The sequence below is a fragment of the Lissotriton vulgaris genome, chromosome 8 (genome assembly GCF_964263255.1).
Source record: "Lissotriton vulgaris chromosome 8, aLisVul1.2, whole genome shotgun sequence".
NCBI lineage: Eukaryota > Metazoa > Chordata > Amphibia > Caudata > Salamandridae > Lissotriton > Lissotriton vulgaris.
In genome coordinates, this window is record NC_141696.1 from 1369864184 (window position 1) to 1369880696 (window position 16513).

The following is a 16513-nucleotide window of genomic DNA, read 5'->3' on the forward strand; positions in this document are numbered from 1 at the left end:
TAATTTATATTTATATATTGATACATTAATAATTGTAAATTCATTGTATTATTGTTTTGAGGGGGAGATCCCCCCCAAAAACCCAATTTCTAGCAATTAAAATTTTTCTTTATTTTGGGAAACCCACCCAAATCCCCTTTTTAGGTCTCTGCCTGCGAAAGACTGCGCACATGCGCAGTCTCGCTGGCGAGACTTAATGGTATAGAGAGTACATCACGAGTGAGGTTAAGCCCCGCCCCTCTTCTCCATTGGCTGGCCTCCTAAACGGTGGCCAGCCATTGGAGAAGAGGTCCTAGTGACGTTCTTCTTTCTATCTAAGCCACGTCCTTTTCAGACTGGGGGGCGTGTTTTTGACTGTTGTTTACATTTTTTGATGTTTTTAGGTCTCCACCTACGAAAGACTGCGCACATGCGCAGTCGAGCTGGCGAAGACCTAAAAACATCAAATAATGTAAACAACAGTCAAAAACACGCCCCCCCAGTCTGAAAAGGACAGGGCTTACAGACAAAAGGCTGTGTGCAAACATCACATGGAAAGTCGGGAACTCGCCTGTTGCAGCAGCGGGTCTTTAGCTGCAGGCCGGGGTTAGCGCCGAGGGGGGGTCACTCTCCAGCGCAGCGGTCTCCCAGTGTAGCCCGTATCTTATATGTGTATAGACGCCGTCTGCCCCTGGGTCTCGTCGGCACTGTAGCGGTGTGGGGCAGGGCCAGGTTATAGTTAAGAATTGATGCAGTGTACTGGGGGTCTCATGCTTGCAGCGGTCTCGTCAATCCTCTTGCACTATCGATGTCAGAATGTTCGAGGAGTGAGGCATGGCGGGCCGGGTGGTTCGGGGCACAGCCGGGCGCGCAGGTTCCTTTAATTAAAGGGGAACTGTCTACTTTTGCCCCGTTTCATCATAGTCTGAGGCCTTGCCTTCACATAGGGTTTGTAAGGACTCTTCACCATTTATGATCTACACGTTGAAGGTCTCGTGCCCCCCGGTGCCTCATGCACATTGCTAACGGGAGTTTGCCCGGCTGGGAACGGGTGAATAGGGACATGTTACCTATCATCCGCGAGAGTATGGCGCCCCGGTGTGGCCACGGACTTAGCCAGGTGTTGTGCGGCTGCGGGGGCAGCGGATATGGAGCAATTTAGAGAACCAGGACCCACTCCTTCCTTGCACTCCTTTCTCTTTCACTCAATTCTTACTCCATGAATTCAAATACTTTCCTTTGAAAATTTATTTTCATTTTCAAATCATTTTTGTAGCGAGTTTTTCAGTTCATTTACTTCATGTATCTTTCCTCATTTTTTACATGATTATGATTGGTCCCAATGCATTTCAAGCATTACGCTCTTCATCAGGGGATTATTTTTCCAAAGAATTTATGGGGAAAGGCCTCACCTCGCCTGGCACTCGCTCAGGTCTAAAAAGAGGCCCCGCTCTGTCCGTCGGTACCTCGGGCTTTAACTAAGCCGAGGGGGAGGACCTCCCCCTCGGCTTAGTTAAAGCCTGTGTGTGTGTGTGTGTGGCTCTGTGTGTGTGTGTGTGTGTGTGTGGCTCTGTGTGTGTGTGGGCCTCTGTGTGTTTGTGGGGGGCTGTGTCTGTGTGTGGGGCTCTGTGTCTGTGTGTGGGGCTCTGTGTCTGTGTGTGGGGCTCTGTGTGTGTGTGGGCCTCTGTGTGTGTGGGTCTGTGTCTGTGTGTGTGTGTGAGTCTGTGTGTTTGTGTGTGGCATTTGCGAGAGATTAAGCTATTGGCATTGTAAATGACAATGCCATTTATTTATCTGTTTTCAAAAGCAACACATAAATAAAAATGTTGTCATTTACAATGCCAATAGCTCTAACATTTGCAAAGGCGAGACCGTTGCATTGTAAATGCTTGTTTAACTTTACCTCCCTATACCCCTACCCACCCTTAAACCTTAAAATACCTTTACTACTCTATACCCCTAACCATATCTAAACCTTAACAATACCCTTACCCCCTTATACCCCTACTCACCCATAAACCTTAAAAAACCCTTACCTGGGGGAGGAGCCAAGATGGCGATGGGAACGGACGTGTAGTCTCTCGGCTCCCCGATCCTTTGTTCCTCGCGACGATATCCTGACCTTTATCCTGCCACGGAGTGCTAGCGAGAGGACGGTGAAAGAGCGCTGCATTGAATGGTGCTCTCCCGATGTACCTGCCTGCCTGGGAACCCACTGTACTGCCGAGTGATCTGCGGCGTTCGTCTCTACCCCTGTGACCGAGACCCAGGTTAGGATACTGGCATGGCGGCTGCCGGAGCTACGGGGGTTACGGAGGCGGAGTGAACCTGGCGCCCTGACTGGCGCTACTATCTGCTACTGTCCGCGCCTGCCCTTCACTTGTGAACTGTGTGCCTGCCGACCGGGAGTCCTCACGGGCGCCTCCGCTACCGGGATCTACAAGTGAGGTACGCTGCGCCACCCCCATGATGGCGGACATTTGAACACCGCAGCTCCCCCACAAGCCTGCTCCCGCTCCGTCGTGATCAACGTGGGGCTTCCATTACGGGTCGCCCACTGCTTGTGGGTCCGCGCTGGGACAGCGACCTGAGTCCCTGTTGTTTTGGTGGTACTTGCGCCCACGCGCCCCTGTGCTTCCCCCGGTGGGGCTGCTGCGATGGCTGATCCGGCTACACTGATTGCCAACGTTGCCTTGGATAAGACCTGGACTGTGCTGCGGTCCCCTGGGCACTGTCCTGCCTTGGGAACCGCGCCTGTGATCGTGGCGAAGATGAAACCCCCGGCCGCTCTAACTTATGGCTCTATTCTCGATGCAATTCACGACTTGCGGGCAGAAATGCGTGTGGGCTTTCTATCGCTGTGCGAGAAGCTTGAGGCTGCTACGTCCGGGGTGGATTGCACACCACCGGTTTGCCTCTCTCACTGTGACGCTTTGTCTATCCTGACTCCTGACCGGGCTACATTGTTGCCGCACGAGTGTTCTACACTTCAGCTCTCCGGCAGTATTGGCGGACGCGACTTGATGCCCGTTTACTTCACCAGCGCTACACTGTTTCTGCCTCTACCAGAGCTCATGGTTTCTACCGAGGCTTTGCTACCTTTGGGAATGGCGCCACAGACGCAGCAACCATTTAGCCTGCTTGCCCGCGCTCATTTGGCCCTGCTTCTGACTTTCATTCTTTTACAGTATTGGGAGCAACTGCTGGCGCTATCCCGTGGGGTACATGGATCTGGTCGAGGATGAACCCGTCCATTTTGTCTCGGAACAACATCTCCCTGCCGAGAGCGGCCATCTTGTCCCTTTGTTCTGCCAGTGGGGGTTGCCCTACGAGGATTTTGGCCGGGGGGGCGAGTGCGGACTGGCCAGGGTTAGCGGATTTCTCTTGATGGACTGTACTTTCCTGGCTGGCGAAGTCTCGGATTGAAACGCTTCCCTACAGTGTGCTAGTGTGACTCTCCTTGCTTTGTATGATGCTCGCAGCTCATTGTTTTTTGCTGGTACACATGAGGGGATGTGACGAATTGACTTGATTGGCGGGTGGGGTTTCGGGATGGGACACCCTTTATGTGCGTGCTGATAGGATACGTGTGTTCTCTCCCTATTATACTCCGTACTGCATATTCTATACTCTTTTTGCGGCATATAGGGTGGGAGTTGCTGTATGGTTGGGGTGTCCGAGAGACTTAGTGTTTGGTGGGCTCCTCCCCTCATTTCTTCTTTATTGGGAGTTATAGATTAGAATTCCCTGTTCTCCCTCCCTATATTTCAGAAGTTACATTTACTCTTTCTTTCTCTTCTTTATTAGGGATTCCCCTTTCTTTCCTCCTTTGCTTTGTCTATATTTCGGGTTCTTTAGCGGGCGACAGACACACTGCCGGGGGGGGGGGGGGGGGGGGGGTAGGCCATAGCCTCTGCATTGATGTAGGGTGGGGGGAGGGTTTTAGTTTTCTATATTGGTTTCTATGGGCCTTATTTTTTTTTTTTCTATCTCTCTGCGCTTTTCTTACCTTATTTCTGTTCTGGGTCCGAGATAGGGGTTAGTAGGGAGTGGGCTGCGCTGTACATGGCGCGTAATTGCTAACTGATGATCTTGTTGTTTTACTCTGAACCGCCATACTGCCTGGGTATAGCTTTCACGGTTGGTTTCATGTGATGCTCTTGCCTGCTCATCTGTGAAGTAATTGTACGGACTCAGTTCTCCTTGGTTTCTATTCTTCACTGTTTTATATTTAAGACCAAAAAAACTTCAAAATTAACCTTCAATGCTCCTGTTCCTCGGCGACACGAATCTATTTAGTGTACTGTTAATTGATTGTTGCTCTTTAACCTGGTGCCGCTGAGAAATTATATTGTTCGCACTTGTGCTCAAAAGTACCGTGGCCGGCTTGATGGTTGTGGGCCCGTATTTATTCTATTTTCATGCACAATAAAGGTTTACAAAAATTTAAAAAAAAAAAAAACCCTTACCAACCTATACCCCGGCTCACCCTTAAACCCTAAAAAATACCCCTACAGAAGTACTACTGTAAGGGTATTTTTTAGGGTTTAAGGGTGATTCGGGGTATAGGGTGGTAACTTCGGGTGCTTTAAGTATTAGGGGTCGGTAGGGGTATAGGGGGGTAAAGGTGGTATGGGTTTATTCATCTACTGACAGTGGGTCTTTTGTGCTTGAAAAGTTTTGAGGTGATTTGTCAAGTGAGGGGCTTGGAATAAAGGGGGGGGGTAAAAAAAAAAGGAAATTTTGAGGTTAATTCACGTGGGGATTTTGAACGCGACTACAGCCAGAACCACTGGACGGAATTATACCAAATTTGGCACAAACGTAACTGTTGGTCCAGAAAGCACTCTTTTTGTTACTTGGTGTAAATCTGTTCAATAGTTTTCAAGATATTAATGGGAAAACAAATGTGTATAACTAGGGACGCTTATCCTCCTCGGATCTTCCTTAGATTTGTGAATTCACGCCGTTTTGTTCATCGGGCTCGGTTCCCAGCAGGGAGAATAGAGTTCAAAAGTGATAGAAGGGGTCAGGGTAGAGGTACTAATGGGGCTAAAGGAAGGGTCTGTGAGGAACCCCTCATTGGCAAGAAAGTGTCAAAAAGTCTTCTTTTATTTTTACTACACGAGGATCAAAAGACCCTCTCCAGATCCTCATGTATTCGGGGAGGATTGGCGAATCCTTAAATATATAGTCAGACACTGATCCATACACCTACTTAAGCTCACTCACACACTCTCATACCCACTTACACACACACACAACCACTCCCACCCATACAGCCACTCACATATCCACTCACACAGCCACTCACACAACCACTTACCCACACACCCACTCACAGACCCACACAGCTTTCACACACCGACACAACTACTCACACACCCATACAGCCACTCATACACTCACTCACAGACCCTCAAACCCCCTCATACATCCACTTACAGACCCACACATCTTTCTCACACCTACTCACACAGCCACATACACACTAACACAACCACTCACACAGCCACAGACCTGCAACACCACTCTCACACCCACACAGCCACTCACTCACCTACTCACACACACAGACAATCCCACACCCACTCACAGACCCACACAGCAAGTCACACATGCACTCAGACACACACCACACACACACCCACACAACCAATCACACACCCAGGTTGCAGGGACATTACAGCTGGGAAATAGCATTAAAAAACATTAGAATTTCACAGAAAAAAAACAAAGTTTGCAGGGATATTATAGTTAGGTTCAGATATTACATACACAAAACAACAGAAATTCAGCAGTTATAGTTATCTCAGGTAACTATAACTCGTGCCCTAAGGTAACTATAACTTACATCCTTGCCATGCAATGCTAACTACCACACATATTTCATCACTTGTGACTTCTTCTATGACATCATTGATAATTATCATTGATAATATCACTGCAACATTTGCAGTGAAATTATTGATGAGAAACCTGTGGGGGGTGTCTTCAGCGCGCTGGGTCTCCGTACAAAACTCAGTATACCACTTCTTTATATCACAACTCATCTCGACAGCTAGTGGCTCCAGAATTTTTACAACTATTTTTTTCACAGTACAATATCCCCACTTGCCTAGTGAGTTCTTCATCTGGTGTACCTAAATCTTCATATTTGCTAGTTTCTCCCATCAAAATAATTCTAACCTAAGCCTTTAAGCTTCACCAAACTATATGTAAATCTCTGAAGCTGCTTAAATTAAATTGTAAAAACAAAATACCTTCTTAAAATGTGCATCTACAACATTTTTATCTTTCAGCAGGAAAAAAATTCAAACTCTATAGGGTGATATTTTTCTTTGGCAAACTCAGTAGAAGGTAACGCAGTTGGTGTAAGGTCTGAAGTACTATATTTCATTGTCTAGCACCCCATAACTACCTCTGCTGTCTGAGGCAAATGCCTTTTCTTGAATAGGATTTAAAGAATTGTCACTTCCTATATGATTTGATAACTTTCAAATGTCAGTGACTTCAGTTGATGATTTAAATTTTTTTAGATAGATTTGATCCTTATTATTTTCTTCTGCCTGATAATTATAACAACTTTGAACTTACAGGAGTTTTGGCGCTAAACAACTTTTTATGAAGTGACCATTTACAACAACATGTAGTAGTGCACCAATTTGCAATGCAATTTAACATAAGCACTTGTTTGGGGTGTCGAGAACCTTGATACTAATGTCTGACTTAATCTGACCAAGAAGCTGGCCAATTGAAAATTATGGAAACATAAAATTATATATAAATATCAGTGCTAACTCTGGCATAAATGCATAAAAACACGGACTGTGGTAGTACTCAAACAAATCTACACAGAACTTTTCCCAGTTGCGCGCATTCAAAGATGTAGTCCTTGTTACTTTCCTTTAATTTTTAAGTTTCCATTTAGCAGTAAATTACTGATCACTGTCAATGAGGTAATAACCTTTCATTTAAATGTATTGGGGCTTATTCACAAAGGCATTTTGAGGTACTTATATTAGTACTCCAGTAGTTCTCTATTACTTACTCTTATGTGACTTTGTGAATTAGCCACAAATCGTCTAAAATGGGAACATTCAAGAAATATTCATGAACAATTTGTACAAATAGAAAGGACTATACCTTCTTTGTACTTTTACTAATGAGGAGTTGGTCATTTCAGGGCTTACTTATCAAGACATATAAGAGTACCTAAAAGAGTATTCCTGTAGTACTACTTCCCATACTTATAAAATGATTTAATGAATTTGCCACAGTGTACATACAGATCTGAATCCATTGCTCTAACCTTGACAGTATTTTATTGCAAACTCAAGGAGCTTAAATGACGCAACACTTGTCGCTACCATGATGCAATGGCACCTGACTACGGGCACAAACCTGTGAAAAGATCAGTTCTGCATTGTGGGAGTGCTACTACAACCTATGCTTATATATTTGACGATTGAATCTTCCTGGGCCAATATCCTGTGCAGAAGGGGAGGGTGGGATTGATGAGGTTTGCTCTCTTGCTGAAACCATTACTTGGGTATTTTACAACTTTAATTATTCTGTCACAGGTACTTGGGTGCTTTGCCACTTGGATTATTCTGGCTCAGATATTTAGGTATTTTACAGTTTGTACTATTCTGCCCCCTTTAAAGTCAGTAACGGGTCTGGGCAAAATTTCTGTTACGCTGCTGTAATTTCACGTAATTTCATAATAACATTGTTATCTGAAATTACGCTATTGTGTCATGTTGGGTAATTATGCACCATTCACAGCAGAAATTTAGCATAAGGGGACAGTGAATGCCTAAACCATGAGAGGCTGCTATTTGCAGCACTTGTGTTTTTTTGCAGAATATTTTTAGGGTAAAATGCATTCTCACGTCCAAGATGGATGCAAGGAGGCATTTTGTCAGTTATACATTTCATGTGATTTTGCGTCATTTAAAAAAAAATCATGTAATACGCCAAAGTAAATTAAGTGAATTATGCACACCCCTAATCAGCCAGTAATCAGCACAACCTTCAATGTTAAGTTCCTCTGAGGAGCTTTAATGAAAGCAAAATATCATGAGGACAAGAGATTACTTTACTAACTGAATTGTACTAACTGTTTAAATCCAAGATCACCTCATTAAATACTGAATAGTATTTTACTGGTAAGTGGTGACTGAAAAACAAAATAAAAGATGCAAGCACCTCATCTGTCACAATGCTATTGCAACTTCCTGAAACCATAAAGTTACCCCGAAAGTGAAAAGGGAGGGAGTGTAATAGCTATTTTAACACAGAAACACATTGGTTGGGGGGATTTCTGCCCAAAAAAACTTCCAACGCAGATTTGATCAGACAGTGGGCCGTGGTCATGATCAAATTAGACACTGCAGTCATATGGAACTTAATGTACATTTACAATGTGTGTGTGCGTAGCTACCTAATACACAGCATATAACCGAAGAACATATAATAAACTAGAACTGTGAGCAAGAAATCATAGGAGAGGATTTTAACATAGTTGCAGATCATACGATTTGCTGTTTCAAAATACATTTCTTTTTTTTCTTTTTTTAAATTTTATTTTATTTTTTTAAAAAGATGGTACATAAATGGACAAAATTTCAACAATTATTACATACATGATAAGAATCTGATAAATATTTGATATATATACATACATTTTTTAATACATCTTGTTAGCGGGAACGAGGAAAAATAAATAGATAAATAGGGTTAGAAATCAGTTTCAATTAATTGGAGACGAACAAAGTTTTTATCCATTTCTATCTGTTCTCCTATTAGTTACAGGAGCCCATAGGCGTATACCCTCCTTACGCTGCCTCATGCCTTTATATTCATTTCAAAATACATTTCTCTGAGTGTACAATATGTGCTGCCACAATCCTCCATTTATTCTACTCCCCTTGATTTTTGGTTCTGTCTAGGGCCTAATTCCCAAAGCATCTTTCTATATTATTCGGCCATAAAATCAAGTACAACACCCCATTTGGAATGTAACTCAGCCAATGGAAATATACATTATCAACAATTCTAATTCTAACTATTTTTACAAATGGTAATAAAACATTTCTATAAGTGTTCAATGTACTGCTATGTATATCTTTTGCCCTGAGTTAGGTACCTTAAGTGATATTCAGTCACATAAATGAGATTTGCACTTTATGTTAATTCACTCCCTAACTGTAAATGCCATAACAGAATCTATTTTTCTCCTACTCCCTTTTGTTTTGAGGTTCGCACCTTGAAGCCCTTATAGCCAGCACCAAGGACCCCGACAGCTGCACACAAATATCCCTTGTCGTCTCAAGCTGGTTTGGTGTGGAGGACCTGAAAAAAGCTGCAAGAGCAGCTATTGCTACCAGGGTAAGAGTGGAAGATGTGTTCATCGGAATGCTCTCAAATGTTTGTCTGCATGTTCTTCTCCCCAGCTGTTTAGGGTGAATGGCTGAATTGTAATTGGGTGATCCCGCACATGGCAATAACAATATATATATATATATATATATATATATATATATATATATATATATATATATATATATATATATATATATATATATATATATATATATATATATATATATATATATATAATAAATATATGTGTATTTATATATTAACTGGTCATCTTTCAGCGACTTCAAATCACCCAAGCTGTGCAAAAATAAATAAATATACTCACTAGCTTTCCTTACAAAACGTATTCAATGCTCTTTAAGTGGAATTCCTTGTCCTCCAGTCACTAAGACAACTCTTGCGTCTCTATAATGATAGCACACCACAATTCTGTCTACTCTCATCTATCCTCATCAATCCAAGGGAGGAGCCAGACAAAGAACTCACCTCCTCACACTTTAAACTGTATCCAACGTGGGAATGAGTGAGCAGGTGAGGCAAGCGAACACAGCAGTCATTTGGAGCACAGCTCCCTCTGAGGGATTTCTGAATGTCTGCAAATTCCTTCCTCCTTCTCTCCTTCCTCCTTTGAGTCTTTTGTCCTATCGGCCTTCTCTACATCTTCCATTTCTTGCTTTCTTGCATCCATTCTGTACTTTTTCCATTAATCCTTTTTTGTGTCTTTTTGCTTTCATCAATACACCCTTCTTTCTGTATTTTCCTTTATCTAGGCTCCCTTCTCTCCATCCTATTATTTTCCTTTCTTTCTTTATTCACCCCCTTCCTTCTTACCAGGCATCCCTACACCCTTCCTTCTCTTGTCTAACTGACATCCTTCCCTACTTTCTCCTTCTTCCTTCCTTCTTTCCTTCATCACTAAATGTATCCGTATCTCCAGCCATATATTCTTGTATGTATCCATCTCTCTAGCCATCATTTCCCTCATACATCCTTCTCTACATTCATCCTTCCATCCATTCTCTTCTCTATCCATTGAACTGTTGCCACCCATCCTCTCCCCATCTCTCTCTACACCACTCCTTCTCCCCATCCACCTCTTCTTTCCTACCACCACTCCTCCCACTGCACACAGAACAAGTTACATACCTTCAGTAACGCCTTATCTGGCAGAGACTATATCTAACTGCAGATTCCTTACCTTCACATTTTCTAGGTGTCAGACTGGATCCAGAAGCTTTTCTGTGAGCAGTAACCCAGCTCACTGGTAGGTAGCGCCGATCGGCTTTGTGTGCTTAATCCGCACCGGAAGTGACATCGCTGTACCTATATAGGTGCCGCCTAAGCACACTGATATGAGTTTCTTTTTACGACTTTACACATCAGAGGCGTGGAGCCATGAAGTACACAGACCACTAAAAAGGGTCAGCCCTGTCCATAGAAATCCATTCCCAGAGCGGGGAGGGTGAGTGGGTCGGTAAGGTATCTGCTACTAGATATAGTCCACTCTCTACCAGATAAGGCATTTCCAAAGGTAAGTAACTTGTTCTTCTGATAGAAATTCTAGCCACAGATTCCTTTCCTGTGAATAGATACCCAAGCAATACCATCCTCAGAAGTGGATCTGCGGACCAATTTTAGACAAGGAAGTCCTGCAGGACCGTACAGGCGAAGTGCCCATCTCTACAGAACTGACTGTCCAGACAGTAATGTTTGATGAACTTGTGCAGGGAAGCCCATGTTGCTGCCTGGCTGATGTCCAGGACCAGAACTCTGCATGCTAACGAAGTGGACGCAGCTTTAGCTCTGATGGAATGAGCTTGCAAGCCTTCAAGAGGTTGCTTCTGGCCAGTGCGTAGCAGATTTTGATGCACAGCATGACCCTTCTAGAGTTGGTTCGGTTCTTCACTGCTTGACCTTTCTTCACACCAACATACCCACGAAGAGTTCGTCGTCCACCCAAATGTCTTGTATGCGGTCAAGGTAGAACGACAACGCTCTTTTTGGGTCCTGATGGTGGAGTTACTCCTTTTCTTATAAGGTGTGTTGAGGAGAGTAAAAAGTAGGCATGGTGATAGATTGGCCTGAATGAAATGAGGTGATCACTTTCCGTAGAAAGGAGGCCCTTGTGCAAAGAACCAGTTAGTCAGGGTAGACTGAGAAGTAAGGTGGCTTAGATGATGAGGGATGCAGCTCACTCACTTTATGGGCAGATGTATTTGCCACAGAGAAGGCTGTTTTCAGTATGAGAAGCCTGAGGGGACAATTATAGAGAATCTCGAAAGGAGCACTCATTAAAAAAGTCAAGACCAGATTAAGCTCCCACGAAGACATAATAAATGATGTAGGACGGAAGACATGGATAAGACCCTTTAGAAACCTGGGTACAATAGGGAACTTAAACAGTGAGGGTTGGTCAGACAGCCGCAAGAAGGCAGAAAGAGCAGACAGATAGACCTTAAGAGTGCCCAGAGTAAAGCCCTGGTGAGCAAGAGAAAGAATGAAAAGGAAGACTTCGGAAAGAGGATCAATGTGTTCTTCTCCACACAATGCCACAAATTATTTCCAATGGCAGGTGTATAACGTCTTGGTGGAGGGTCGCGTAACTGCCAAGATGACCTTACAGACTTCGGGAGGAAGGTCAAAAGTAAGCCTAGGCTGAGATTGAAATGGGAGTCATAACAAAGCTTACACCGTTGTGGGACACAAAGGCCCTGGGACACTTGCGACACACCAAAGGTTTCACCCAATGGGACAATATTGGAATTTCAACGGTGGGGGACATGTGGACAAGGGAGGGAGTGGTCCCATTCTCACACCTCCAGTTACACTACAATCTAGGCCCTACGGAAACGTATAGATATGTACAGATTAGGCACGCACTACTGGCGGTTATCCCGGCAAATACCACTCTGCCGGAAGCCTCACCACTCGAAGATCGCCTACTCACTGACTTTATGCAGGAAGGCGCTACATCCCTTACGTATCGTAAACTGTTGAATAATTTCCTAGATCCCCTAATTAGGCTGCGTGAAAAGTGGGTGGAAGAAATAGGGGAGATAGATGACTCGGACTGGAATGCGGCACTGGCATCCCCGCGAGAAGCGGGTATCTCAGCTAGGTTTCGCCTGATACAGCAAACATTTTTACATAGGATATATTACACCAGGACGATGTTGTTTAAAATACACAGAACACCGCACCCACTTTGCCTTAGAGGGTGTGGCGTAGAGGGCACATTCTTGCACACACTTTGGGATTGCCCCACTATGGTCAGATACTGGCAGCAGGTGATGCGCACCATTTCGCAGACACTGGGAGTGTCCCTGACGCCCGACCCACAGCTTTGCTTGTTGCACATATGGGGCCCGAATGACCTAACACATCAGGGTAGACTGTGGGTCGTGATAGGCATAATGACAGCCAAGAGAGACATTGCACAGAGGTGGGGGGCGGCGGAACTGCCTACGCTATCGCTGTGGTGTAGGAACATGGATGCGACTATGATTACAGAACGAGCAGTGTACCAGATGAGAGCGAATCCCCGTAAGTGGAATAAAGTATGGCTGCCATGGAACACCTATAGGGGCGATCTCTGTGACCCCTTAGAAGAGGAGGATCTGGATAGTTCGGGGGAGGAGCTGGAAGAGGCTTAATGCATGAAGTCTGACTTGTTAGGGAGGGTGGAGGGTGGAGGAAGGGCGGAAGATGTCCCAGTTCTTTCATACAATGCTGGATCCGGATGAGAATTGTGTATGATGTATGCGAGGGTAACTGAAACTGCTGCAGGACCTGATGGTAATTGGACCACGGATGTGGTCACTCATTTAACTACTGAGTCATAAGTTAGGTTATGTTCTTAAAAAATACAAAAGCAGGACTACAAATATTTTTGAATATAAGAAAGATGGATGAACACGGCATAAACATGGAAAGATCCGCTGCCGGACCGTTGGTTGTCGGCTGAATAGCTATGTAATTTATGAATGGTGAATTATGCACTGGTAGCAGCCGGCCCCAGGATTGTAGGCAAATTACTGTAGGTCAACAAACTATCAATAAAGTCTTTCACAAAAAAAAAATAATAAAAAAAAAAAGTAAGCCTAGGCGGTGAACTCTGCTCTGCTCACGGAGTTTGCAGAGTTTTCTGCACTTCGCTTTACACGGAGCTCGCGGAGTTCAGAAAAACTCGGCTCCACAAGTCGGAGCGGAATTTTTTTCCTTGCTCACATTCGACAACGTCAAGCTGGGGATCGTGAACGAGGAAAATCCACATCCTCTCAAGATTTTTCCTCGTTCGCGATCCTCAACAACAAGTTGGCGAGCGCAAGCGTGAAAACTAAACCTCCCGGCGAGATTTCTCAATGTGGGGGGGGTCATGTTTCTCATTGCAAGTGGTCGCGTATGCTCGCAACCGCACGCGTTGAGAAACTGTCCGTCCGCGTTGAGAAAGCTGCTGCCCGAGTAAAAATCTACTTGAGCGGCAGAAGGAAAAGCAGCACCCGCTTGCGCTATGCATTGTGCCGTTTGCAATGATTGCACAGTGCAGACAAGCATCCGCCACTGAAAAATCACCACAAACAGCATTTTGTCTATCACACTCCACCGCTTGCGGAGCTCATCATAGCGTGGCTGAGTTTTTTTCTACTTCGCAGAGTTTCGCGTAGCTCAACTCCGCAAACTCTGCCCAGGGTTAGTCAAAAGCGTCAACTGTTGCTGCTCAATCGCCACAACAAGTGGAGCTTGGACAGGTTTGGGTGAAGAACCCGCACCTGCTGCTGCAACAGAAGATCTTCCCGAAGGGACATCCTGATTGAAGGACCGATGCCCATGTTCAGTAGCTCGATATAAAAGACTCTCCATGCCCAGTCCGGTAGCACAGGGATGACTTGGGTTTGGCCGTCCTGATCTTCTTGAGAACTCTGGGCAGAATTGGTATTCGTGGAAAGGTGTACAGGAGGCCTGATCTCCACTCGAGACGATAAGCGTCTCCGAGAGCCGCCCTGGAAATTCGACCGCATAAAACTGCTGACATTACTCGTTCTCTGTGGAGGCAAACAGATCTAACCAAAGCTCTCCTTACTGCTGAATGAGACCTTGCACCACCTCTGGGTGGAGACGCCACTTGTGATCCGCTAGGCATCGGTGACTGAGTTTGTCTGCCCTGGCGTTCAGAGAGCCTGCCTGGTGTTGAACCTTCAGGGATAAGCCCTTTTGTTCCATCCATGTCCAGATGCGCAGTACCTCTCAACAAAAGGTCTTTGACCCCACCCCACCCTATGTGTTACAGTATGACATGGCGGTGGTGTTGTCCGTGAACACCTGCACAAGCCTTCCCTTGATGGAGGGTAGAAAGGTTTTCAATGCCAGTCGGATGGCACAGAAATACAGCATGTTGACATGGAATCCTGATTCTGCCGGAGACTAGAGTCCCGTGATCTCCACCTCATCCAGATGGCCGCCCTATCTGAAGAATGACTTATCTGTCACTACTGTCAGATCTGGCTTGGGAAGGGAGAGGAGTCTGCCTCTGACCCAGTTGCGGTTCAAAGGTAAGGAATCTACAGCTAGAAGTCTCCATCAGATCTGGTATTTATGAGTTTCTGATCACAGTCAAAGAAGCTATAAACACCAATATAAACATTTCATGTTACATAGACCTACCCTTTGGTACCCAACCCCCGCTACAGCTGGTAAAGCAGGAAAAGGGGTTCATGATGCTCCTGCATCAATCTTTACCAGCCTGCTGCACTCAACACAGTGGACAAGAGGAGAGGAGTATTCCTAAAATGATTATGCAAGATGACACCCAGCCATTCAATGTAGTTACTACTGGCAAATAAAAGTGTAAATAAATATTTTGTATCCTGCTGCATTGGGTGTGGGGCCTAAATGTACAACTAAGCTATGGAGTCCACTGGTTGTTTAATAACAGCTGACAACTCTGTCTTACTTATTCAGGGATTGCGTGGCCTTGCTGAAAGACCTCTCAAATGTCCCTCAACAACTCTTGCTGATTAATCATCTGTGGCTTTGTGTTCTCAAGTCTTCACCCAAGACTCGTCCACTTGTTACCACTCAAAGTGTATTGCCCACTCACTCTATTGCTTATGCTCCTGTTTTGGATTAATTAGCAACTTCTTTGCTTGTGACAGTCAAACCATATTCTTACCTTTGTGCATCAAATCAGCAATTGCATGACTCCTATCTGTCACCTGATGTTCTAGTACCCTTGAATGTTATGTTCGGCTACAAGTAATACCTTTATCTTTCAGCTTTGTCCAAAGTCACCCTTCCACACCCATTCATTTTCTCTCAAACCCTGTCCCAATTTCAATGCCCCTACCTCCACAGACAAGAACCCCATGTGTGCTGTTTAATTCAAAGATACTTCTTGCCACTGTCAATACTATTAAAACACATTCGCCTTCACCAACTCACTCTTCAGTTGTCATGAGTAAATTAGGTTGATGTGGACCTCCAAAAGTACCTAAATGCTCCGCCTTTAAAAGTGATATATTTTGCCAAATCTCTACTTGTCAATCTCCCACCACCCTGGTATACCCCCTACCACTGGCAGCAGGGCAGATGCCTGTCTGTATGCCCCAGAGCCCACTGACTGATTTGCTTTTAAGGGGACTAGCTTTCTTTCATCTGTCGATCTTGCTTATTCAATCACCTTATACTCTTTGTTCCCCACAAACTCTTACCCCATACCTGTCCCCAAACTTTCCAGCGCTACATTCCACTTTTGTTCCGTTCAGCTGCTTGTGCGCTGGAACAAGTATCCGGTTGACTTCATGGCCATTCCTCCTTAGCAGAATGTATAGTTATTCTCAGATCTCATCTTTTCAGACATGAGACACACCAGTGCTGACACATTTTACAACTCCCCTTTACTGGCCTTTAGTCGAGGCTCCCAAAATGAATATTATCAAACTACACTAGTGCTGTTGCCTTAAAACCTCCTTATATTCAGCTTCTTCTGTTTGGCTATGAAGAATTTTGTAAACATTTAAATGTTCATGTAAAAGTGTAGAGCGCTTTAGTTGTACTGTCGGTGTCTATATCCGCCCTGATCACTTCTCAACTACTCACTCCACAACTGCCTGCTCAAAACAACTCATTTGATCTACGTTGCTTTACTTAA

General features: G+C 44.6%; 1 protein-coding gene across 2 annotated transcripts in view; it reads left to right on the plus strand.

Moving 5' to 3' along the window:
• The window catches only part of LOC147698758 (trifunctional purine biosynthetic protein adenosine-3-like), a 376225-nt gene that overhangs the window by 310993 nt on the left and 48719 nt on the right, over positions 1-16513 (plus strand). For both annotated transcript variants that reach the window (XM_086935329.1, XM_086935328.1), the window contains exon 19: positions 9242-9372. In XM_086935329.1, coding sequence (XP_086791455.1) covers positions 9242-9372 — 131 coding nt within the window. The remainder of the gene's footprint in view (positions 1-9241; positions 9373-16513) is intronic.